At 46.0% G+C, this 27376-nt stretch overlaps 1 protein-coding gene across 1 annotated transcript in view; it reads right to left on the bottom strand.

Moving 5' to 3' along the window:
* Positions 1–27376, bottom strand: part of kirrel3a (kirre like nephrin family adhesion molecule 3a) — a 527277-nt gene that overhangs the window by 57949 nt on the left and 441952 nt on the right. Inside the window, exon 7 of the mRNA XM_052039890.1 lies at positions 536–684. Coding sequence (XP_051895850.1) covers positions 536–684 — 149 coding nt within the window. The remainder of the gene's footprint in view (positions 1–535; positions 685–27376) is intronic.

Here is a 27376-nt window from a genome sequence, read left to right as displayed (position 1 = left end):
AGAGTTTGGGGATGATTGGGAGATGGAAACTGGGAATGGAAACTGAGACCTGAGTGACTGTGAGTGATGGGGTGTTGGGTGATTTATTGAGAGTGACTGACAGTTAGGAGATTGGTCATGATTCATTATTGGGGCATTTGAAGTGACTCCAATTTGGAAGCCTAGTAGTGATTGAGAGCTGGAAGTTTGAGAGAGATTGGCAGGTGGGAAATTAGATGCGACTGGGAGTGTGATTATTGAAAATAAACAGGGGTGACTTGGAATTTTTTTGTTTGAGAGAGGCTGAAAGGGAGATGAAGGGGAACCTCTGGGACCCAGGAGATGATGGGACTGAGGAAAGTTGGGGGATACTATGATTCCTGCTGAGACTATTGGGAGAATGGGGAATTATGAGCACCTGGAGCTTATACCAAGGACTGGAGGTTTTAATGACTGAGAATTGGGAGATTGGGGAAATCCCCAGCACTAGAAGGCCAGAGAGTTGGGATGTTGTGAGGTTCTAAGGCTGAGGAATGACGAATTAAGAGTTCCTTACAGTAAACGTCGGCGGTTCGGCTGATGTTTGTACTTCCCAATGGGTTGGACACAGCGCAAGACACGGGCTCCGTGAAGAAGGTGTAGTCCACAACTGTCTCATACGTGTCACCCTGAACTCCCCGCAGTGGCTGGCCGCCCTTCGCCCACCTGAAGCAACACAGAAAAGGTTAAGTGCCACACCCATTATTGTAACACTCTGATATCCCTCAATTTAAATCTCTGAAACACCCCAAATTCTTGCTGAAACTCTCTAATGTACATCACTAGCAATCTCTGATATACTCCATACCTTCACGGTCTTACGGCACTTTTAATAGAGTACACTTTTAGCAGGTGCATTCGCAAACAAAATTTGACATTGGGCGACAGAAGGGGATATGGGAGCAGCTAAACCAAAGGCTTAGTCAAAGAGAAGCAAAAACAGAAATGCGGGAAAAACTCAGCCAGTCAGCCAGCATCTGTGGAAGGAGAAACCAGTCAGGGACCCTTTCTCAGAACTGGGAAGAAGTGGAGGGTTTACAGTTTACAAAGCAGAGTTGGGGGAGGAATGAGGTGGAAAACAAAAGATCACATGGAGATAGGTTAAGACCTATCTTTATGTACTGACCGTTAGCAAGACATTTTGAAGAAAGGGGTGAGAAGGGGACATAAGCAGGATAATGGGAGATAACGAGGGAGCAGTTTACCTGAAGTTGGAAAATTCAATGTTCATTCCAAAAGGTTACAAAATGCCTCGATGGAATATGTTCTTCTAGTTTATGTTGCACCTCACATTGACAGTGCAGGAGGCCACAGACAGACAGGGGCAGAATAGGAGTGGGTGGAGAACTAAGGTGGCTGGCAGCAGGAAACTCAGGATCACCCCTGCGGTCTGAACACATGTTCTCCACAAAGCCATCATCTAATCTGCGCTTGGTTTCTCCAGTGCAGAGGACACCACATTGTGAGCACTGAATGCAGCACACCAGACTGGAAGAAGTGCAAGGGAATCGCTGCTTCACCTGGAAGGATTACTTGGGTCTCTGGATGGTGGGAAGGGAAGAGGTAAGAGGACAGGAGTTGTATCTCCTCTGGTTGCATGGGAAGGTGTCACGTCATAGGGAGTGGTGGAGTTTGAGACTGAAGAGCAGACCAGGGAGTCACAAAGTGAGTGGTCTCTGTGAAATGCAGAAAGAGTAGGAGAGGGGAAGTGTAGCAGTTAGTGTAATGCTTTACAGCGCCAGCGACCCGGGTTCAAATCCGGCCACTGTCTGTAAGGAGTTTGTACGTTCTCCCCCGTGTCTGTGTGGGTTTCCTCTGGGTGCTCCGGTTTCCTCCCACATTCCAAAGGTGTACGGGTTAGGAAGTTGTGGGCGTGCTATGTTGGCACCGGAAGCGTGGCGACACTTGCGGGCTGCCCCCAGAACACTCTACACAAAAGATGCATTTCACTGTGTGTTTTGATGTACATGTGACTAATAAAGATATCTTATCTTAGATGGTGTGAACACGTTGAAGCTGGCGATTGGAGCCAAATAAGCTTGGTCCCAAATAAGCTTGGAAGAAGGATTGTTCCATGTATCCAAACTGAACTGTGTTGCTTTTAAACTTAATCTACAGTTCTATCATATTTGGTCACTCTTTCTGAGGTGCCCCTTCACACAAGGTTATTAATGAACCCTTTCTCATTGCACAGGACCAGATCTGAAATAGTCTGTACCCTAGATAGTTTCTCAACGTAGTGATCTAGAAACCATCTCATACACATTTCAGCAATTCATTCTCTGCATTGTAAGAACAAATTTGATTGCCAGTTAATGTATTGATTGTAGGTCCCCATTACTACTGTATTATGATAACTGTATTAGCCCTATAACACACACCTCCAATTTCCTTTGGTACAGTGTCTTTTATCCCTGTTACTATTCAGAGGCTTATAACCAACACCCAGCCATATTTTCTGCTCTCTGCTGCTTCTTAGCTCCATCCAAACTGATTCTGATTCTAAACCACGATCTGCTGAGCCAAGATCCTTTCTTACAAAGCATGGATTAACAGCACTGCTGCACCTGTTTTTCCTTGTTGTCAGTCCTTCCTAAGTGTTGACTATCTGGAAGATTTAGTTCACAGCTTTGGTCACCCTGCAGCCACGTTTTCTGCAATGGTAACTCGATCACGCCTGTTTATGATCATTTGTGCTGTCAATTCATCCACCTTGTATCCATAGCATGGTGCCTTTAGACCTGGCTTTTAACATGTCTTCCGTATTCTGACCCAATCTGCTCCTTGCCTTTGTTTCTACTGCCTATTCATTTTGCTGACATTCATAACTTCAACTTCCAGCTTTGTTTCTCTCCCTCCTGACTCCTTGCAGGATTCCGAGTTGGTAAAAACCTGCCCAAAAGCAACAGGAAACCCCTTTGTGAGGATATTTGTCTTGATTCTGTCAAGAGGTAACCCTGTCTGATTTGTACAGGTCCCAATACCGCAGGGATCTAATGCCATCCCTCCTGCAACATCTCTAGCCACGCATTCACTTGCTTTACCTTCATATTTCTGTACTGACCAATATCTGGCAGTGGGAATAATTCTGGGATTACAACCTTTGAAGGTTTTGCTTTTTAACATCTTTCCTAGCCCCCTAAACTCTGCTTGCCAGAACTCACAACTCCTTCTACCTATGTTGTTTCTGCCAATGTGAACACAACTCCTAGATCTTCTCCCTCTGCCTTCATTTGCTCTGTATCCATTCAGGGACATGTTGACTCTGGCCCCAGGGAGGCGGCATCCCATCCTGGAATCCCATCTTCAGCCACGGAAATGCCCATCTTTCCCTCTAACCGTTGAATGCCCTGTTGTACTGCTCTTTTCCTCTTCCGTCCATCCTGTGCAGCCTACCCACTTGCGGTGCCACGCTCCCAGTTCCGACTGCTCTTTCCTGAGGAACCACTTCCCCTCACCAGATCCAAAAGCAAAAATCTGCTAGTGAGCAATATGGACTCAGGGGTCTCCTGGTACCTGCGTGCCCCACCTCTCGGTCTGGTGGTCACCCATTGCCTCTCCATCCACACATTCTTAAGCTTTGGTCACCCTGCAGCCGTGTTTCCTGCAATGCAAGTGCGATCACCTCTCTGAACATGCCAGCCAGCAGGTCTTCAACTTGCTGAAGCACCAAAGTGACTCCACCTGCCACTCTGTCTCTGAAACCTGGTAACCCTTCCACACCTGTGGATATTTAGCATGAAAGTGTCCACAATATCCCATAGGATGCACGTTCCACTCAACTGAGCTGCCCTGCTGTGCCTCAGATTGCTCCAAAATGGGGAAAACAGGAACCTCGGTATTGAGTGTAACAGAGTGTTTCTGTGTGGGACGTAATAGAGTGTGTCAGTGTGGGGTGTAACAGGGTGTTTCAGAAAGAGTGCAATAGACTGTTCAGTGTAGCTTGTAACAGAATATTTGAATATGGGGTAGATCAGAGTGTTGCAGTCCAGAGTGTAATGGACACTTCAGTGTGAGGTGTAATAGAATGTTTCAGTATGGGGTTTAACAGAGTGTTTCAATGTGAGGTGTAATAGAGTGTTTCAGAATGGGATGTAATGGAATCTTTCAATGTGGGGTCTAATAAAGGGTTTCAGTCTGATTTCCCACAAAGAAAATACATTAAATATACACATTAACAATATAATCTTCTTAAATTTTTATTTGTGAATAGCTGTAAAATTGTAACCACAAGGCATGACATGAACGTTGGCTATAAGTAAAATGTTGAAGATGAAAGAAGTGTTTCATTAATCGAACCTGCATGTAGCTTTGTTTCTGTCAGTCATAATGTAAATCTTTACCTTGGAATCACTTGGGAATATACTATAGAACTGAGATGGTGGTTTTTTTGTATTGCTGATATTTTCTTATGACATGGAGGCCATTTGGCCAATCAAGTCTATGCTGGTGCATCACACACAAAATGCTGGAGGAACTCGGCAGGTCAGGCAGCATTTACGGAGGGAAATAAACAGTCGACGTTTTGGGTCGAGACCCTTCATCAGGACTAGAAAGGAACAGGGTAGAAGCCAGAATAAGAAGGTCAAGGGAGGGGGAGGAACACAGGCTGGCAGGTGATAGGTGAGTGCAGGTGAGAGGGGGAAGGTAGGTGGGTGGGGGAGGGGGGATGAAAGGGAGTGATGTGAGAAGCTGGGTGGTGATAGGTAGGGCTGAAGATGAAGGAATCCGGTAGGAGTGGACAATAGACCACGGAATAATGGGAAGATGGTGGGGAACCAGAGGGAGGTGATGGGCAAGTCGTGAGGGCAGGGGAGGGGAAGGAGAAGGAATGAGGATAAAGGGGGAGCAGAGGAGAAAAAGGGGGGGGGCGAGAAAACAGAGATGAAGAGTTACCAGAAGTTAGAGGAATCGATGTTGATGACATCAGGTTGGAGGCTACCAAGACGGAATATGAGGTGTTGTTTCTCCAACCTGCATCTGGCCTCAACATGGCAGTAGAGCAGGCCGTGGATAGACATGTCGGTGTGGAAGTGGGATGTGGAATTGAAGTGCCTGGCCACCTGGAGGTCCTTGCTCTTACGGCAGATGGAGCGTAGGTGCTTGACAGAATGGTCACCCAATCAGCGTCGGGTCTCACCGATGTAAAGGAGGCCGCACCGGGAGCACCGGATGCAATAAATGACACCCTTAGATTCACAGGTGAAGCGCTGCCTCACCTGGAAGGACTGTCTGGGACGCTGAGTGAGGGAGGAGGCGTAGGGACAGGTGTAGCACTTTGCGCGGTTGCAGGGATAAGTGCCGGGAGGGTCATCTGAGGGGAGGGATGAGCAGACAGGGGAGTTGCAGAGAGATCAATCCCTGCGGAAAGCGGAGGTGGGGGAAGGGGAAGATGTGCCTGGTGGTAGGATCCCATTGGATGTGGGGGAAGTTGCAGAGAATGATGGTTTGGATGGGGAGGCTCATGAGGTAGTAGGTGAGGACAAGTGGAACCCTGCCCCTATTTCCCCCCTTTTCCCCCTTCCCCCCTTTGCTTTCCCTCATTCTTGTGGTCCCCTCACCCCCTGCCCTCATGACCTGCCTACCAACTCCCTCCTATTCCCCACCTCCCCCTTTACTCCATGGTCTACTATCCTCTCCTACCAGATTCCTTTTTCAGCTCTTTGCCTCTTCCACCTCTCAGCTTCTCACATCACTCCCGTTCATACCGCCTCCCCCACCCACCTACCTTCCCCCTCACCTGGACTCACCTATCACATGCCTGCGTGTGCTCCTCCCCCTCCCCCCACCTTCTTATTCCGGCTTCTGGCCTCTTCCCTTCCAGTCCTGATGAGGGGTCTCGACCCGAAACATCAACTGTTTATTTCTCTCCATAGATGCTGCCTGACCTGCCGAGTTCCTTCAGCATTTTGTGTGTGTTGCTCCAGATTCCAGCACCTGCAGAATCTTTTGTGTCTCCAAGTCTACGCTGGCTCTCAGAGCAATCACATTGGCCCACTTCCCCCACCTATTGGGAATAATTCTCCCCACATGCCCATCAACTCCTCCCTGATCCACCCATCTACACTTAAAGCGGCCAACTAACTACCAGCACTTCTTTGGGACATGGGTGGAAACCAGAGCACTTGGAGGAAGCCCATGCAGTCACTGGGAGATTGTGCAAACTCCACATGAGCAGCACTGTAGATCAGGATTGAATCCAGGTCTCTGGAGCTGAACGGCAGCAGCACTACCTGCTGCATCGCTGTGCTGCACTATGTTGTAACCTTTTGACATGAAAAACACGACGATGCTGGAGGAACTCAACAGGCCAGGGAGCATCCGTGGAGAAAAGCAGATGGTCAACGTTTCGGGTCAGGGCCCTTCTTCAGGACTGAAGATAGGAAAAGGGGAAGCCCAATTTATAGGAGGGAAAAGCAGAGCAGTGATAGGTGGACAAAAGAGGAGAGGTCGGATGGGCACAGGGTGGTGATAGGTAGATGCAGGTAAGCGATAGTGATAGGCAGGTGCGGGGGAGGAGGGGAGAGCAGATCCACCGGGGGATGGGTCAAAGGTAAGGAGAGAGAGGTAAAAAAAGGTAGAAAATAAGAGGCTAGGAAAGGGAAGAAGAGAAGGGTCATGGTGGGGTGGGGGGGGGGGGGGTTGTGAGGAAGTGGGGTGGGGATTACCTAAAGAGGGAGAATTCAATATTCATGCCTTTAGGCTGCAAGGTACCAAGATGGAAAATGAGGTGCTGTTCCTCCACTTTGCGCTTGGAATTCTCCTGGCAGTGGAGGAGGCCGAGGACCGACATATCAGTGATAGCGTGGGAGGGGGAGTTGAAGTGACAGACAACGGGGAGATGCAGGTCGCGGTTACGGACGGGGCGCAGGTGTTCTGTGAAACGGTCACCTAGTCTGCGTTTGGTCTCACCAGTGTAGAGGAGGCCACATCTGGGGCATCGAATGCAGTCGATGATATTAAGGGAGATGAAGGTGAATCTCTGTCTCAGCTGAAAGGACCGTTTGGGTCCCTGGATGGAGGTGATGGAGGTGGTGTAGGGGCAAGTGTTGCACCTATAGCGGGGGCAGTAGAAAGTTCCCGGGGTGGGAGTGGGATGGGTGGGTGGGAGGAGTGAACAAGGGAGTCGTGGAGGGAGTGGTCCCTGAGAAATAGAGAAAGGGATGGGGTACAGAAGATATGCCTGGCGCTGGGGTCCTGTTGGAGATGGCGGAAGTGGTGGAGAATGACATAATTAAGAAGCTATTTATTACTAAAAAGGATTATGAATTATATCGGATGAAAGTGAAACAAATGGGGACAACAGATGTTAAGATTGGCTGTGACATGGTTATGAGGTTAACTGGGATCGAGATATGGGGCATTTGGGTAGGGAAGTAAGGAAATTAGAGAAGGAATGGATGGTGCAGGGGGTAAATGCAGTGCTGATAAACATGTTAATTGGTGAATATCAGGTAAAGTTAACAAAGCATGCAGTAAGTAGGTGTAAATTGTAATTTGAATTCCAAATAAGGACTTTATTCAGTAAGTGAGGGAAGCAAATACTCAGCACGATCAGGATATCAGTAATACACATGACACTCGAGATATGAGCAGCGAGAGCTAGAAGATAGGAGCAAACTGCCGCAGAGAACGTGTGGTGCCCCAGAGGAGTTTGGAAGCATGGATATAGTTGATAAGCTTTGCTGATAACCTAGTAACTGGTTAAGTACTTTTCTTCAGGAGAAACTCAATAACCCTCAACCTAATATGGAGCTTTCGTTTTCACTTACGTCAACAAAAACCTGTGGGAGTTATAAGTAACCTGCTCATCAATCCTCAGTTTGGTTTTGTCTGGAGTCAGTTGGCTCCAACTTTCACTGCAGCCTTGGTCAAAACATGGGCCAATGAGCTGAATTCCAGAGATGAGGATGGAGTGTTCACTCTTGACATGAAATAACCATGCCCCCAAACAAGATGGAATGGGTCCGATGAATCGCAATGCACTTCTCTGGACAACAGGGTCAAAAATGTACCCAATGTCTCCCCCATCCTGATGACCACCTTTATGTGTGGCTGAATCAGGCCATGTTTGGAACCATAGTATGGAGGCACCAAATGTCACTCCGTGCTGAGGTTCTACCTGTCCCCGGTGTTGCAGAGGATAGGTCTGGCCCCGTTGTCATGCTATAAGTGTAGTGGTTAGCATAACGTTTTACAGCGCCAGCGACCCGGGTTCAAATCTAGCCACTGTCTGTAAGGAGTTTGCACGTTCTCCCCGTGTCTGCGTGGGTTTGCTCCGGGTGCTGCGGTTTCCTCCCACGTTCCAAAGACGTACGGGTTAGGAAGTTGTGGGCGTGCTATGTTGGCGCCAGAAGCGCAGTGACACTTGTGGGCTGCTCCCAAAATACTACACAAAAGATGCATTTCACTGTTTGTTTCGACGTACATGTGACTAATAAAGATATCTTATCTTATCTTATACCCCAGTCAGCTGGATGTTGCTGCAATACCTGTCCTTTGTTGAAAAGTTCTTTCATAAAATCACCTTTGACCACAAGTCCATCAGGCAGTGGTCAGCACGAAACATCCTGCAGATACTGTGGGACAGGGACTCTGTGGTGGGGTGGTTCCCTGAGCAGACTGCCCAAATCACCTGGCAGAATGCCTCATTGTTAGAACTCACCAACAAGCACAAAGACCTCACTTGGTCATTGGAGAAAGGAGCCCTCTCGGACAGATCCTTCCTGCACGCCTCGGGGTCGAACTCCTAACACATGGCTGCGACGGGGAAAAGATGGTCACCCACCTCTTTGCAGATTGTGGATTTGCAAAGAAGGTCTGGAGAAGGATGCAAATGTCCTTGTCACAGTTCACCCCGAGCAACTGCGTAACAGAGGACTCTCTGATCTACAGCCTGTTCCCAGTGACACACACTGAAACATCGATCAAGTGCTGCTGGAAGATCATCACCTCGGTGAAAGATGCTCTTTGGTTTGCCCGAAACTTATTGGTCTTCCAGTGCAATGGGATGTCTGTAAGGAAATCCTGCCGAATGGCACATTCCAGGCTGCAGGAGTATATGCGGAGGGACGCACTGAAGCTCGGTGCAGCCAACATCAAGGCTTTGTGAGGAAGGACAAGGGTCCTGCATCACTAGACATTAAGGGACTAAACCTCGTGCAGAAGCTCCTTAAACACTTGGAGTTTGTATCATCCCAGGAGGCCACATAAGTGGCTATGGTGCTCTGTACATAGAAGGTGCTCACAATACCACTGCATAATACTTGCAACACTGCGAATGTATAGACTGAACACTATGAATGTAAAGAGAGCCATGCACTGTACCTTTTGTACTTCTATACATATTTTATGAATGAAACGTTCCTGAAATTAAAAAAAATACAGTCTGTGTCTCAGCTGATAAAGACAAGCATACCACCATAACCGCCTGCCCTGTAACCTTCAGGAGGCTGTGTATCTGCACTCTGAGGTCCTTCTGTTAGAAGTGTGGTGGAATACATTCGACCTGCTTGGATAAGTGAGTTCCAATAACACTCAAGAAGCTCAACATCATCCAGGGCAAAGCAGTCCACTCGAGAGTCATTTCAACCTCTATCTTCAACCTACAAGTTTGCAGATGATACTACTGTAGTAGGCTGTATCTCAAATAACGATGAGTTGGAGTACAGGAAGGAGATAGAGAGCTTAGTGAGATGGTGCCACGACAACAACCTGTCCCTCAATGTCAGCAAAACAAAAGAGCTGGTCATTGACTTCAGGAAAGGGGGTAGTGTACATGCACCTGTTTACATCAATGGTGCTGAGGTCGAGAGGGTTGAGAGCTTCAAGTTCCTAGGAGTGAACATCACCAATAGCCTGTCCTGGTCCAACCACATAGACGCCACAGCCAAGAAAGCTCACCAGTGCCTCTACTTCCTCAGGAGGCTAAAGAAATTTGGCATACCCCCTTTGGCACTCACCAACTTTTACCGATGTATCATAGAAAGCATCCTATCTGGATGCATCACGGCTTGGTCTGGCAACTGCTCTGGCCAGGACCGCAAGAAACTGAAGAGAGTTGTGGACACAACCCAGCTCATCACGGAAACCAGTCTCCCATCCATGAGCTCTATCTATACCTCCTGCTGCCTTGGTGAAGCAGCCAGCATTATCAAAGACCCCACCCACCTGGGTCATTCTCTCTTCTCCCCTCTCCCATCAGGCAGAAGATACAGGAGCCTGAGGGCACGTACCACCAGGCTTAAGGACAGCTTCGATCCCACGGTGATAAGACTATTGAATGGTTCCCTTATACGATGAGATGGACTGTTGGTCTCACAATCTACCTTGTTATGACCTTGCACCTTATTGTCTACCTGCAATGCACTTCCCTGTAGCTGTGACACTTTACTCTGTATTCTGTTATTGTTTTTACCCTGTACTACTTTGATGCACTTGGTACTACCTTAATGCACTGTGTAGTGAATTGACCTGTACGAATGGTATGCAAGGCAAGTTTTTCACCGTACCTCGGTACAAGTGACAATAATAAACTAATACCAGTACCAATTTCACAGCAATTCCTGTTACACTTCCACAGCAAACACATAAACATCTCACTTTTCAATAGTACCTTTATCATAGCAAAATCACCTGAAGCACTTAACAAGTGACTTAACAAAATAAAACATTCTTGATTTGAAGTCATAGAAGAAGATACGGAGAGATGACCAAAAGCTGAAGCAAAGAGATGGGTTTTAAGGAGATGGGAGAGCTAGGGAGGGAATTCCAGGGCTGACGACCATGGAACTGAAGACATGGACACCGAGAATGGGCTGCTCAAAGAACAGAGAGATCTCGAAGGCTGGAGGAGGTTCCAAGATGGTGCTGGAGGAGGGAGGGGTGGTGCTTGATGGGGATAAAGGATGACAGTGGGGTTGAGAATTATATTACTCAAATATACTTGACCAGGACCCAGGTGAGTCATCAAGCACAAGAATGTTGGGAGAATGAGATAAGGTTATGGGTGGCAGGGTATGAGATAAGGACAAGTTTACGTCTAGTGGAAGCTCACCTCAGGGTCAAACACATCACCAAACATGTAAATGATCTAAAATAAAAACAGAAAATGCTGGAAACACTCAAAAGGTATGGCTGCATCTGTGGGAAGAGGAAAAGAGTTAATTTTTCTCTCCTCACAGTTGCAGCTATAGTTACTGCTCCCATTCACTCATTGACCAGTAACCTTGGGTTCACAATAGACTGAGGGTAACCTTGTTTATCTTCATGGCCATTCCAGTTTTATTCTATCAGACACAATTCCACTCCCACCCTGCAGTTTAACAAGCTTCTTTTGTTTCCTTCCCAGTTCTGACAAAGGGCCTTCAATCTGAAGCATTAACTCTGTCTCTCTTCCCACAGATGTGGCCTGTCTGCTGAGTATTTCCAGCATTTCCATAGAAGCATAGAACCATAGAACAATACAGCACAATACAGGCCCTTCGGTCCACCATGTTGTGCTGCCCTTCAAACCACACCTAAGACCATCTAACCCCTTCCTCCCACATATCCCTCTATCTTAAATTCTTCCATATGCTTATCTAACAATCCCTTGAACTTGTCCAATGTATCAGCCTCCACCACCACCCCAGGCAATGCATTCCATGCACCAACCACTCTCTGGGTGAAAAACCTCCCTCTGACATCTCCCTTGAATTTCCCATCCATTACCTTAAAGCCATGTCCTCTTGTTTTGAGCATTGGTGCCCTGGGAAAGAGGTGCTGGCTGTCCACTCTATCTATTCCTCTCAACATCTTGTACACCTCTATCATGTCTCCCCTCATCCTCCTTCTCTCCAATGAGAACAGCCCTAGCTCCTTTAGTCTTTCCTCATAATCCATACTCTCTAATCCAGGGAGCATCCTGGTAAATCTCCTCTGCACCCTTTCCAATGTCTCCTCATCCTTCCTATAATGAGGCGACCAGATCTGGACACAGTACTCTAAGTGTGGCCTAACCAGAGTTTTGTAAAGCTGCATCATCACTTTGCGGCTCTTAAACTTGATCCCCCGACTTATGAAAGCTAACATCCCATAAGCTTTCTTAACTACCCTATCCACCTGCAAGGCAACTTTCAGTGATCTGTGGATATGAACCCCCAGATCCCTCTGCTCCTTTACACTGCCCAGAATCCTGCCATTTATCTTGTACTCTGCCTTGGAGTTTGTCCTTCCAAAGTGTACCACCTCACACTTCTCTGGATTGAACTCCATCTGCCACTTGTCAGCCCAGCTCTGCATCCTATCAATATCCCTCTGCAAGCTTCGACAGCCCCCCACACTATCCACAACACCACCAATCTTTGTGTCATCTGCAAACTTGCTAACCCAGCCTTCCACCCCGTCATCTAAGTCGTTAATAAATATCACAAAAAGCAGAGGTCCCAGAACCGATCCCTGTGGGACACCACTAGTCACAGCCCTCCAATCTGAATGCACTCCCTCCACCACAACCCTCTGCTTTCTACAGTCAAGCCAATTCTGAATCCACACGGCTAAGCTTCTCTGGACCCCTTGGCCTCTGACCTTCTGAAGAAGCCTACCATGTGGAACCTTGTCAAACGCCTTACTAAAATCCATGTAGACCACATCTACTGCACTACCCGCATCAATCTTCCTGGTCACCTCCTCAAAGAACCCCATCAGGCTTGTGAGGCAAGATCTTCCCTTCACAAAGCTACGCTGGCTGTCCCTAATCAGTCCATGTTTCTCCAAATGCTCATAGATCCTATCTCTTAGGATCCTTTCCAACAGCTTACCCACCACAGATGTAAGACTCACTGGTCTGTAATTCCCTGGACTATCCCTACTACCTTTTTTGAATAAGGGGACAACATTCACCACCCTCCAATCCTCCTGTACCATCCCCGTGGACAACGAGGACTCAAAGATCCTAACCAATGGTTCAGCAATCTCCTCCCTCACTTCTTGAAGCAGCCTGGGGAATATTCAATCAGACCCCGGGGACTTATCTGTCCTAATATTTTCTAACAACTCCAACACATCCTCTCTCTTAATATCTACATACTCTAGAACATTACCCTCACCTACACTGTTCTCAGCATCATCAAGACCCCTCTCCTTGGTGAATACTGAAGAGAAGTATTTGTTGAGAACCTCACCCACTTCCACAGCTTCCAGGCACATCCTCCCACCTTTGTCTTTAATCGGACCTACCTTTACCCTAGCCATCCTTCTGCTCTTTACGTACGAGAAAAAAGCCTTGGGATTCTCCTTAACCCTACTCGCCAAAGCCTTTTCATGTCCCCTTCTCGCTCTCCTCAGCCCCTCCTTAAGTTCCTTCCTTGCTATTCTATATTCCTCATGAGCCCTGTCCGATCCTTGCTGCTTACACCTTATGTATGCTGCCCTCTTCTTCTTAACTAGTTGTTCCACCTCTCTCGTCACCCACGGTTCCTTCACCGGGACAAATTTATCCCTAACATCCTGCAAAAGATCCCTGAACATCGACCAAGTCTCCATGGTACATTTCCCTTCAAAAATGTCATCCAAATTTACACTCCCAAGTTCTCACCTGAGAACCTCATAATTCGCCTTTCCCCAATTAAATATCTTCCTCTCCTCTTTGCTCCTATCCCTGTCCATGACAATTCTAAAGGTTATGGAGCAATGGCCACTGTCCCCCAAATGCTCACCCACCGATAGATCTGTCACCTGACCCGGTTCATTACCTAAAACTAGATCTAATATGGCATTCCCTCTAGTCGGCCTGTCAACATACTGTGTCAGGAATCCGTCCGGGACACACTTAACAACTGCGCCCCGTCTAAACCTTTGGCACTAAGTAGGTGCCAATCAATATTTGGATAGTTGAAGTCTCCCATTATAGTAACTCTGTTATTTTCGCATCTCTCCAAAAACTGCCTCCCAATCTGCTCCTCGGTATCCCTACTGCTACCAGGGGGCCTATAGAATACTCCCAGGAGGGTAACTGCCCCTTTCCTATTCCTAACTTCCACCCATATTGACACTAGAGAGGATCCTTCTACATTATCTACCCTTTCTGCAGCTGTAACAGTGTCCCTGACCAGTATCGCCACCCCTTCTCCTCTTCTCCCCCCCTCCCTATCCCTTTTAAAACACTGAAAACCAGGAATATTCAATATCCATTCCTGCCCCGATGTCAGCCATGTCTCTGTAATAGTCACAATATCATAGTCCCATGTACTTATCCAAGCTCTCAGTTCACCTCCCTTATTCCTGATGCTTCTCGTATTCAAGTAAATGCACTTTAGTCATCCACCTTACTACTTTTGTAGCCTGTACTCTGCTTCTCCTTCCTCAAAGCCTCTCTACCTGTCAGATCTGACTTTTCCCCATCCCCTTCTTCCTCTGACCTACTCCTCTGGTTCCCTTCCCCCTCGCAATCTAGTTTAAACTCTCCTGAACCACCCTAGCAAACCTGGCCGCAAGGATATTGGCACCCCTAAGGTTCAGGTGTAACCCGTCCTCTCTGTACAGGTCCCACATTCCCCAGAAGAGATCCCAATGATCCAAAAATCTAAAACCCTCCCTCCTGCACCAACTTCTCAGCCACGCATTTATCTGCCATCTCCTCCTATTCCTGCCTTCACTATCACGTGGCACTGGCAGCAATCCCGAGATCGCTACCCTCGAGGTCCTGTCCTTCAGCCTTCTGCCGAGCTCGCTAAACTCACTTTTCAGGACCTCATCCCTCTTCCCACCTATGTCGTTGGTACCAACATGAACCATGTCTTCTGGCTGTTCTCCCTCCCGCTCTAGAATCCTGTGGACCCGATCAGTGACATCCCAGACCTTGGCACCTGGGAGGCAACATACCAGGTTATATCTTATATTTTAGATTTCCAGCGTCTGCACCCTTATTGATTTTCACTTTCAGTTAATTCCAGACAACTACCAAGGAGGGAGATTGAGGGCAAGAAAAGCAGCTTGTAATGGGGACCAAAGTCAATGGTCTTGGACTTCTTCAAATGTAGCTGGAGGAAATTTCCACTCATCCACAGCTGGATGCTGGATAAACAATGTGACCAATCAGTGAAGGGGCCAAGAGAGGTGCTGTTGAGGTGGATTGCAAGCTTACACATGGAATTCAATCCCAGGTTTTTGGGTGGTTGCTAAGAGTAGCATAGAGATGGGAGACAGAAGGGGGTCAAGGATAAGTCCTTGTGGGTCTCCAAAGGTGATGGAACTGATGCCTCTGCAGATAATTCCCTCCCTATGACTATATCGAAGAGACAAACAAAATCAAGGACCGTTCGCTCAGCTGGTAAACAGAGGTAGGAAGAAGGAGGATGCAAATACTGCAGAAGAAGCAGGAAGGACAGGTTACTTTACTCACCGTTACATTGGAAGTGACTTTGAGAAAGTGTGGAGGGGCAATTGATTCAAGACATTCACACATGGAATTATGGGAAAGGTTGTCATGGAGATATAGCACAACTTATTTAGGAATTTCGAGAGGAAAGGGAGAACCTTGTTACAGCACAGGAGAAGGCCATTTGGTCCATCAGTTCCATACCAGCAAAGCAATCCCATCAGTCCCATTCCCCCTTTCCTTATTTCCCTGTAGCCCTACCATTTACCCTCTCACATGCACATCCACTCCCCTTTGATTCTTTTGCCGCTTGCTTGCACTAGGGGTACTATACTCAGTTAACCAACCAGCATGTCTTTGGGATATGGGAAGAAACCAGAGCACTCGGTCACAGGGAGAACGTGCAAACTCCACACAGACAGCACCCAAGCTCAGGACTGAACCTGGGTCCCTGCAGCTGTGAATAACAATAATCACTGTGTCACTTTGCCACCCACTCCCAAGGGAGATTGGGGCTGGAGTACCAGCTTCTGAGGAGAGAGGAGACAGACATGGGTGGTAATATGGACAGCAGGCCTGAATGGGCAATGGGAGCGTCCCTGTACAGAAGGAGCCATTAATGCAGCAGTGCACAACTTCTCTCTGCAGGGGATGAGACTGACAATCCAAATCATGCCTTAGGTCCACTCATACGAAACACGCTTTATACTAACCTCACTTAAGCAGACACTGATATTTTTAGACAAGCTTACGAAAACACAAACACTAGTATTGACTCACAGCCGTGGTTCTGCTTGGATTGCTACCAAGCACCGATGAGCCAATAATGGTTTCTTATTTCAAATGCAGGTCATTGTGACTTGTTGTTTTTGGCTTGAAATCATTTTTAGTCTTCATCATTGACGAGTCTGGATCCACATCCACACACCTTCTCACACTGATGCTCATTGATTCACCTCTCAACCTTCCCTCCATGTTTATTTGTTTTGCCTTTTTGGCCATTTGATTGCCAGACCAGTATTACTTATCGTAGTTTCCAAAATGAGCTACCGAGAAGACTGAATGTTCAAAAATCTGCTTCCCTGACATGTTATGCTTATCAGTCTCCACCAACTCACACTGGCCAGTTATATTTCCAGCACTTGGTCCAGTGAGTTTACAAACAAGTTGACAGAAAAGTCAGGGGTCGCTAATGGTACAGAAGGTTTTTCAACCCATCAAGCCTGTGCTAGGTTCTGGTCAAGCGATCTCACTAGTCCCACTCCCCCTTCTGTATTCCCACAGCTGAGGAAACTACCTTCCTTCAACTACCTATCCAGTTCTTTTATGAAAAGCCTGATGAGTGTTTCCAGCACCCCTACAGCGACTGGGTTCCAGATCATTGCAATGTTACGGACTGAAAACCTGTTCATCCTCATGTCTCCCTTTGAATCTTTTGATCAAAACTATAAATCTGTCACTTCTGGTTCTTGAACCAGCAAACAGGTTCCCTCTATTTACCTATCCAAACTTGATACTATTTTATCCACCTCTAGCACAGTTCCTTTCAATCTTCCTTGCTCCAAGGTGGACAGCCCCAGCTTCTCCAGTTCCATTCCTGAAAACATTCCATATTCCTTCCTGGGACTTCCACATCCTTTTTGAGGTATGGGGATCAGAAATGGATGTGATATTCCATTTGAAGCCTGACCAGTGCTTTATACTGGTTCAATGGATTTATGCAGATGTAACTAAGTAATATCAAACATCTTACCCCAGCAGACCAGGCAGGTGCAGAGGGTAAGGTAGAAGATTTAATTCTTGGAGCACCAGAGACGAGGTTCGATTCTGACCTTGGGCCCTGACTGTGTGGAGTTTTTCATGTTCTCCCTGTGACCGTGTGGGTTTCCTCCAGGTGCTCCAGCTTCCTCCCACATTCCTAAGACCTGCCGGTCGGTAGGCGAATTGGCCACTGTAAGTTGGCACTTGTGTGCAGGTGAGTGGTGGAATTTGGGTGGGAGCTGATGAGAAGGTGGGATGAATAAAAGTAGTGGGATTATTGTAGGATTTGTGTAAATGGGTGGTCGGCACGGATTCAGTGGGCTGAAGGGCCTGTGTCTCTCTATGACTCTATCAATTTAAATTAGCAGCATAAAATAATCAGGTCACGTATGTGTATAATAATGGTCCTGTTGAGTTGGGAATGATTTAGGGGAGAGATTTCTAAATTAAAAATGGGTGGTTGTAAAGCTAATAAGGTAGATCAAAGCATTTTGAAGTCTTTTGCAGAATGTTCCAGGCAGCAAACAGTTGCAATTTTGTTGACCTTCGTGGAGTTTTGCTTTGTGGTAGAAGAATTACTTTACTTGTGGTCATGGATCAATAGACTTTGGGAAGCAGACCAAGCATTATCGGGCTGATATGTCAGAACAATCCTGGCCTTGGTTTTCCATGTGATTAATTCTTCTGATCCTACTGTCTGCATTTCTCATATGGGGCCAGCAGGCAACCTCATCTCCCACAGAACACCATCGTGCCACTGATTGTTTCAGCACCTCCTTTGGCTGGGTTGCAACGGGCATCAGCTTTGCAGGACTGAGTTAAATTCCAGGTCAGTCCCTTGAACAAAATCAAGTGGAAATGGTCAAAGAATTCCGTTTTCTTTTCTCCATTTTCCTCGAACATTTCTGTTGGAGATGAGTAAAGGTGGCTGATTGTCAAGTCAACTCTCATCTAAATGGGTGAACCTCTGTTCTCTTTCCAGTCAGCTCAGGGGAGAGGAGACCCACAAAGACAGACATGTAAGGAGTCAATGATGGGCAGGTTGAAGGTTGTGTGATGGAAACTCCAGGAACATGTCCAATCAAAGTTGGCAACCCTACTGTTTGCTGTCCTGAGCCCGTCACTTGGAGCCAATGAAGTTCACCATACTGCAGAGCAGGTGTGCACTTGGGTCCAGTCACCAACCCTAACTAAGGATTAAATATGGGTCTGGAAGTTCAGAGGAGGGAGGGCAAGGCCATAGTCTGAGAAATGTTGTGTTGATGCTGAAAATTCATTGTAAACTTTAGCAGTCTATCTATGGATGGTTCCTGCAGACTGGAGGATTGTAAATGTGGCTACTCAAGAAAAGGAGAGAGAAAATGGAGGACTGCTGACCTGTTAGCCTGATATTGATAGTTGGGAAAATGCTGTAATGATATCAAAATCTAGGAAGTTATAATCTGGTTGAGCAGAGTCAGCATGGACTTCTGAAAGGGAAATCATGTTTGACTAATCTATTACAGTTCTTCGTGGATGACATGAGGGGAATTGGTGGATGTGGTGACTTTGTATTTTTGGAGGGCTTTCAATAAGGTTCCAAAGGGAGATTGATGAATAAGTCAGAACGTGTGGAATTGGGGGTAAAATACTGGGATTGAGAGTGGGTTAACAGAGAGAAAACAAAGAGTATGGGTCCTTCTTGGCAGTGACTAGAGGTGTACCACACAGATTAGTACTTGGCCCCAACTCCTCACAATCAACAACAGTGATTTGCCTGATGGGACCAAATGTAACCTTCCCAAGTTTACTGTTGACATGAAACTAATTGGGAGTGTGAGCAATGATAAGGTGCAAAGAGGATTCAAGGGAATACAGACAAGCTGAGTGACTGGGCAACAACATGGAGGACATTGCGGAAACATGTGAGGTCAGCCACTTCACGAGAAAAATCAGAAATGCTGAATGTTTCTCCAGTGGTGAGAAATGATGTTCAAAGGGCCAACTTCACATGTTCCAACCCATCAATATCTCTCTGTAAACAGCTTGTATCCTTTGTGCAACTTGCCTTTCAGCTGTTCTTGTGTTGTCTACAGTTTGGCTTCCAAATATTCATTTCCTTCCTCCATCTATACTGTTAACAGCTTCGGTACCAGAACTGAGGGGGAGTCACAGGTTTTCAACCTGAAAATGACCCCCTTATAACACCATCCTACTTTCTGCCTGTTAGTTAATCCTGAATCTATGCCAATATGGTACTCTTGTACTCTTGCTCTCTTATCTCCCGACTTAGCCATTTGTGATGCACCTTGTGGAGTGCCTTCTGAAAGTCGCAATACATCTACTGATGCTTCTCTATCTACTTTGGCTAAGGTTTCCTCAAAAATCACTAATAAATTTGTCAGACACAATTTCACGCTCATGAAGCCATGCTGATTCTGGTTAATTAGATTATGATTTTCCATTTGTGTTATTCTTAGATCCTTATCATTGATTCTAACATTTTTTTCAATTCTAATTGGCCCATAGTTACCCACTTTTAGCCTCCTTCCCATTTTGACAAAGGGGTCACATTGGCAGTTTTCCAAACCTCTGGCACTTCTCCAGAGTTTAAGGATTTTTGGAAAATTACAACCAATGCATCAACTATCTCAGTAGCTATCTCAAGAGGTAAGCCACCCAGGCCAGGGGTCTTATCAGCCTTTAGTCGCAATAGTTTCTCTGGTGACGGTGAAGGTGTTTAATTCCTCTCTGCATCGGTCAGTGTTGATGGGATGTTGATTTTGTCCGTTAGTCGGAAAACGAACAAGAATCACACGATATGGTAACCAGACCTCCACAGTGTTGTAATGAAAAGCATCAAAAACACACAAGACTGATAAGAAATAACAATTACTAAAAGTGGAGAGAGGGGGGAATCTAGTGCTGCCATTTGTAGGAATGAACATATACTTACACGTCAGACTTTTCAACTTAATAATATTATGTGATTTAGTTCGTATGTAGGGTGTCCATGATTCAAGCATCTGTAACCCAGGAACAGCCTGCATACTTAAAATCTTTTATTGTCTCTTTTAATATTCCTCTGTAGTTTGTCCTCATACTTTATATTCTCTCTCTTTGTTTTGACCTCCTTAGCTGGGCTTCGAGGATGTTTCCCCTGGCTGAGGAATCTAGAACTACCGATCACACTCTCAACATGAAGGGCAGGCCATTTCACACTGAGATAAGGAGAACTTTCTTCATTCAGAAGGCGGTGACTCTTTGGAATTCTCTGCCCTGGAAGGCTTTGAAGGCCCAGTCATTGAGTTCATTCAAATTCAAGATAGACTGAGAGCTGGAATATTTGAGGCATCAGGGATATAGGGATAGGACTGGAAAATGGCTTTGGATAGAAGATCAGCCAATGTTTTATTGAATGGTAGAGTAGGCTTGAAGGGCTGAATGGCCTCCTCTTGATCCTATTTCTGATATTCTTAGACTATCATCTCTTCACCATTAGGTGAAGGAGTGGGAATGAATAAAGGATGTTTAGTTTAAAGGTTAGACTTTGACAAAGCAATTTTAATTAGACCCAAAAAATGAGGGTAACTAGTCTCCTCTCAGACGGTGAGTTGTGTGGTTTCAAGGAGCCTGCGTACTTCCATTTTAACATGTTTTATGCTCAACGTCTTTCACATGGAATTCCCTGGCCTCAGATTATTCAGCAGGTAAAAGGAGGCAGGAAGATTTGATCTACAGGTAATTGTGTTTATATTGTTGGGATTCAGAAGGAGCAGGAAAGTTTCTCTCTGTTCCACACACTGACCAGTTTCTAATGCCATCATGGCTAACCCTGCCAATCTCCATCAACCCCTACACTCCTTCATCAGCCCTCATGACGATCATTCCTTCATTGCCATGGTTTCCCTTCCCCTTCCACTACTGCCCCCTGCCCTTCTTGATCCAGGTTCATGTGGGGTCTGGAGAGCACACAATGCCAATCCTGCTTCCAACTTGCATTCTTCCAGCGTGCAGAATGAAGTACTTCGTCGGAGCGTTATCAACAAAATAACTGATGCTGAGCTGCATTTGGAAGCATCACATCAGGCTTGTTCTGAGAGGTGGGTTTGAAGGAGCATCTTAGAGAAAGAGGGAGAGATGCAAAAGTTTAGGGAATTCTGGAGTTTAATGATGCAGCAGCTGAAGGCATGAACACCAACAATAAACAGTTAAGAATGGGGATTGCCAAGAGACTGGACATGAAGTAGTTCAGAAATCTTGGAGAACATTACAAGGTCGGAGAGGGGTGAGGCAACAGAAGGTTTCGAAAACAAGATATCAGTCATAGCATAGCTGTAGTTGATAGTTTTTCTCCTCCAAGCCAGTAGAGGTTGTTTTTCTTCTGGGGGCTTATCTGTGTCACTGTTTTGATCCTTGGTAGACACCATTTTGGTTACTCTCCGTTAGGACTCTTTGCAGTCATGTGCACTCAACAGGCCAGAATAAAATAAATAAACTTTCTAAAGCTTGAAACTCAGCCTCCAGCTTTTTGTGTGTTAAGATATAATAACAGCTCCAGGAGATTTCTTCTCATTCCAGGATCATACTCGGGAGTGGTTTCTAACACAGGGGTACATTTTCTGAGTGTCCACCAGCAACCGTGGAGCCTTCTGAAGAACTTGGGCTCTGGCTGCTGGGGCTGCAAGTTGGTCTGCTCCAAACACAAGCATCACATGGTAACAGGAAACGTTCTTCCCTGTGTGCTGACTGCATCAGGGCCTTGTTCACCCACCAGCTCTTCTGTTTCTGGCCCACATTAACTCCCCATCGGGCAACAAGTTGATTTTAAAATTATTACCCTTGTTTTCAAACAATAACTAGTCATTCAAGGATCACAAACAATGCTGATTCCACAAAAGGTCCCTTCACATCATTTGCTCCTCAGCTATGCACATGTACAAAAGTATCTGAACCTACACTTCCTCTCCAACTGAACTGGATTACTGTCAGTCTGGTAAAAGTAACCTGCTGCTTGATATTCAACAATACTGTAGTTAGCCCTGGTTTAGCAGCTCATGTCATATTTATTGATACGTGCTGCTATACCCACTGATCGGTTTGCAATAACCAGCTGCAATTCTTCCTCAGGAGACCACTCCAGTCTGCACTGGACTCAGTTTTCATCAACTGTTACCTGACATGTACAGAGGACAGGAGCTGAGAAGCGAGGTTACTGGTTTAAGGCTGTGCTTCAAGAACAGTGTACGAGAACTCTAGATTTGAGCAGTGACCGGGGTGGATTGGCATTGGAGAATTCCTGAGCGCAGCAGTGGATGGTGCCATTGTGCTGTATTATCAACACCAATTTATTTTGAGAAATGCTCATTCTTTTGGAGAGGTCAGTTTACTGTATCTGTAATCATGCAGCTTATGTCCTTGAAGGAAGGCGATCTCTCTCCCTTACCTGGTCTGGCCTATATGTCACTCCAGACTCACAGCACTGCTGTTGATTCGTAATTCCCCTCTGAAATGCCTGAACGAGGTACACAGTTGTATCTAAATCACCAACGTAATACACATGAAACTGAACATCAACCCCATCAATGGATTCGGATACAGCAAAGCTTCTCCCAGCTTAGTTGATCTTGCAACATCCTCCTCATAAACATCTGGCACTGGTGCCTAAAGTGAGAGCGCTTTCCCCAGGTGAGTCAAGCAAAGGGCTGACACAGTCGTACTCGTAGAATCATACAATACAGACAACGTTGGACTCCTCCATCACAGTCCTGGGGTGGGTCCTGTCTCTCCGACATGACAGATTCACCAGAGGCAGCAACACAATGGTAAGCAGGCAGGATGGAATCCTCAGTACTGGCTCCAGACTCCATGAAGTCTCATGGCATCTGGTCATATATGGGCAAAGATACCTTCTGCTGATTACCCGGTCATCCTCCCCCAGTGGATGAACTATTGTCCCTCTGTGTTGACTAACAGTCGGAAGAAGAAGTGAAAGTAGAAAGGGCTCAAACTGTCCTCTGAGGAGGGGACTTCAATATCCATCACCAAGCATGGGTTGGTAGAAGCATCTCTGATAAAGTTGGCTGGATCCCGAAGGGCACATCTGCCAGGTTGGAATTGGCACTGAATGAACCAAATATTGGATAAATCTACCTGATCTTGTAATGACAACTCTACCTGTGGCTGATGCATCTGCCCATGGTAGGAGTGACCATCTGTTTCTTCTCGTTGTTAGTCAGTCCCTCGACGTTGAGGATGACAGTCTGTGAAGACCATTCTTTGTGGGCTCTCTACTTGCTGGATGAGGGCAGCTCCAAGAGCTCTCAAGAAGCTCAGTACCATCCAGGACTAAACAGTCCACTTGATTAGCATCCCATCTACTCCCCTAACCATTCCTTCCCTCTACCATAGGGTTGTACAGCATGGAAGCAGGCACTTCGGCCCACTGTGTCTATGCTAACCATCATGCGTACCTATACTAATCCTATTTGTCTGCATTAATTCCATATCCTTCCATGCCTTGTACATTCAAGTACCTGTCCAGATGCCTCTTAAATGTTGTTACTGTTCCTGCCTCCACCTCCTCCTCTGGCAGCTCATTCCAGATACCAACTACTCTTTGTGTGAAAAATTTACCCCTCATCCCCTTTAAACCTCCTCTCTCTCATCTTAAACCTGCACCCTCTAGATTTAGACAGCTCTGCCATGAGAAACAGACTCTGACTATCTACTCTATAGCTGCGTCTCATAATTTTATATACCTCAATTGTGTCACCGCCCAGCCTCCTTTGCTCCAGGGAAAACAGACTCAGCCTCTCCAATCTCTCCTGATAGCTCAAGTCCTCCAATCCAGGCAACATGCTTGCGAATCTTTTTTGCATTCTCTCTAGCTTAATCACACCTCTTCTGTAGTGTGGTGACCAGAATTGAAGACGGCTGCATTGGGTTTGGTTCCATTTACAGCGCCTCGGACAATGAAACAGTCACTGCCAAGTTCCAGGAAAACCTGGAAAACAACTTGTCCCAGGCTGATAAGTGGTAAGTAACGTTCCATGTCAGTGAACGAGCATCTCAAACATGAGAGAGTTTAACCAGGTGCCCTTAATTTCTTCATCAGAAATATCCTTGGGATCAGTGTTGACCATAAACATAACTGGACCAGCCACATAAACACTGTGTGTACAAGAGCAGTTCAGAGGCTGGGTTCCTGCAGTGAGTGACTTACCTTCTGACTACCCAACACCTTTCTCCATCTACAAAAGCACAAACCGGGTGTTTAGTGGAATAATCTCCACTTGCCTGAATGAATGCAAGTCTGAGAGAGTACTGGCGACCCGCAGTGTCACCATTTGATGAGATGCTAAACTGTGATTTTATTTAAAACATCAGGTGGTTACAAAAGGTGGATAGGGTGGGGAATTCCCTATGTCTAGGTCCAATATTTATCCCCCAACTATCTCCATCTGTTCATTATCACATTGCTATTAATGGGTTTGCCGTGCAAATCGACTACCACAATCCCTTCACTTTGTAACGTACCTTACTGTCTGTAAACCACAATGGGATGTTCTGGGATCATACACAGTACTCTGAATTAAAAGCTTATTCTTTTCTTTATACTGATCCCACAGAAGCTTACTCACCAGTCTTACTAAGTTAGCTGATCTTCACTAGGGTGATGCCGGTGTAGTATATTTGCTGAGCTGAGTGGCGGTAAACGTACCAGGATTCCCATTCTCAATCACCCTGCTGAATAGTGGGCAGATTGCAACTGAAGCATCTCCATTGACGAACCTTTCTCTAATCAGTGCATTGGCTCCCGCACATAGAAAGGCCACAGATATTAGCCAATATATAAAGCCATTTCCCAGTAATAGAGTGGGGGATACCAGTACAGATAACGGGGGCTGGATGGGTTACACTGTCAACAACAGACTGGTGGGTCACTCTGGTGCATCACATCCATCGGTGGCATTTTATATCATCCACTTCATTTTTTTGCTAAACATGCCAGACACATCTCTGCATCTGTGCACCATTCGGGCTTTCTCACTTCATAGAATCATAGAGATGTTACAGCACAGAAGGAGACCATTCAGCCATCGGGTCTATGCTAGCTCCTATAGAGGCAACCCCTTTAAGCCACAATTCTCAAGGAGTTTGAGTTCTTACCACAAGGGCCACATGTCAATACAACCTCAGTGATTGTAAAACACTTTGAGTGGTACTGGGGTTCTGAAATGTATTGGCCGAGAACAAGTTTTCTCTTTCTGACTCAGGTCCGGGGGTACTGGGGCCAGCTGCCTATAACTGAGATACATAGAATATAGAACAGTATGGCACAGGAATAGGCCCTTCGGCTCACAATGTTGTGCTAAACTAATTAAGCTAATGATGCCTAATTGCACTAATCTCTTCTGCCTGCACAAGGTTCACATCCCCCCATTCTCTGCATATTCCTGTGTCTCGGGCGGCATGGTAGCGTAGCGGTTAACACGATGTTATTACAGCGCCAGCGATAGGGGTTCGATTCCCGTCGCTGTCTGTAAGGAGTTTGTATGTTCTCCCGTGTCTGCGTGGGTTTCCTCCAGGTGCTCCGGTTTCCTCCCACATTCTAAAAGACGTACGGGTAGGTTAATTTGGGGTTTAAAATGGGCGGCGCGGACTCATTGGGCCGAAAGGGCCTGTTACCACCCTGTAAATAAAATTTTTTAAAAAATTTAAAAATTTAATTTATTTAAGAGCCCCTTAAACACCTCTAATGTATCTGCTTCCTCCACAACCCCTGGCAGTGCGTTCCCAGCACCCACCACTCTCTGTGTAAAAATCTTACCCTGCGCATCTCCTTTCAACTTTCCCCCTCTCACCTTAAATGCATGCCCTATGGTATGAGATATTTCAACCCTTGGGAAGAGATACTGATCGTCTGCTCTATGTAGATGATACCAACAAACTCAGCATTGATCACAAATTGAAGTGAGGGCTTCTTCAGTTGGGTTGGCTCAATGGTAAAGCAGAAAGGGAAAATTCCACTAAACCGTCAGAGAAGGGAATCACCAGTGCCCTACCAGACACCAGTGATGTCTCTACTTCTTGGGAAAGGAGGCTGTACCACAATCAGCAAAGCTTCTTTCACGTTGTCAACAGTATGATGAATCATGGGGACAATAATTTACTTTAATATTTGTTTGAATAAAAGGGCTGAATTATGGATGAAAATGCAAACCTAATAATTTTTCAGGCGGATATTATTTGCATGAATTTCAATAACTGCCTTCATTAAAATAATCAGAGAATGGCAATGAAATGTAGCCCACTGAATCTGAGGAATATATCGGGACATCTTCTGGCAGGTGGGAATAAATTCGAATTATGCTGAAATATGCAAGCTTCTGTTTACAATATATTTTATGTCTGCCTGAAAATAGATGAATGCAATTCATTTTCAGGGAGCCAGAACCTGTTCAAAAGACAATATTTGAGGTTGCTGTTCAACGGAGTGGCAGGTAGCGACTGCAAGGTCTGGGTGTAAGGGCGGTCACCTAGATTCCTCTCCCCCCATGAGGCCTGATCAGCAGGTAGGCCAAGAGCACCACACTTGAAAATTCTGTTCTTTGATAGTGAATTGATTCATGAGTGCAGAGTTGGAAAATCATAACAAGGAAGATGTCAGCCACAGCTCAGTTTGTAGCACCCTGGGAATGCTTTCTTGTTGGAGACATTGAGCTTTGGATCAGACATTAAACTGAAGCTCTGTCTCCTCTCTCAGGTGGACAGAGAACATCCTACAGCACCAGTTCAAAGCAGAGTAGGGAATTCAACCCCAGCTAAAGTCATCATGCAGTCAAACAACGAGCACTGGGTCATTATCTCAGAATATTGACTGTGTCAATGTGTTTAGCAGTAGTATAATAGTGGCTTCACTTCAACAGTATTTCAAGAGTTGGAAAGCACTTTGGGACATTTTGATATTGTAAGCATTAGATTACCAAGGGGAGCTCAACAAACCTTTAAAATGAGCTGAGATAGACAGGCAAAAGCTATCTGACAGACAGAACAAAGATAGAAGGCTTGCCCCGCCTGGTTAATTCCTGCACAGGACAGACTGCTCAGAGAGGGCAACTCCACGGACACAACAACTTCTGCTGATGTGAAAGACTCCACAATAACCACAGGTATTACAGAGAGAGGAATAAAGTTTTAAAGGTACAGTGGAAATTTAAACAGCATCTGCAAATTTAAATAGCATCTACAAATTTA

The sequence above is a fragment of the Pristis pectinata genome, chromosome 27, assembly GCF_009764475.1.
Source record: "Pristis pectinata isolate sPriPec2 chromosome 27, sPriPec2.1.pri, whole genome shotgun sequence".
In the NCBI taxonomy this organism is placed as follows: Eukaryota; Metazoa; Chordata; class Chondrichthyes; order Rhinopristiformes; family Pristidae; genus Pristis; species Pristis pectinata.
This window is presented reverse-complemented; position numbering and strand designations above follow the sequence as displayed.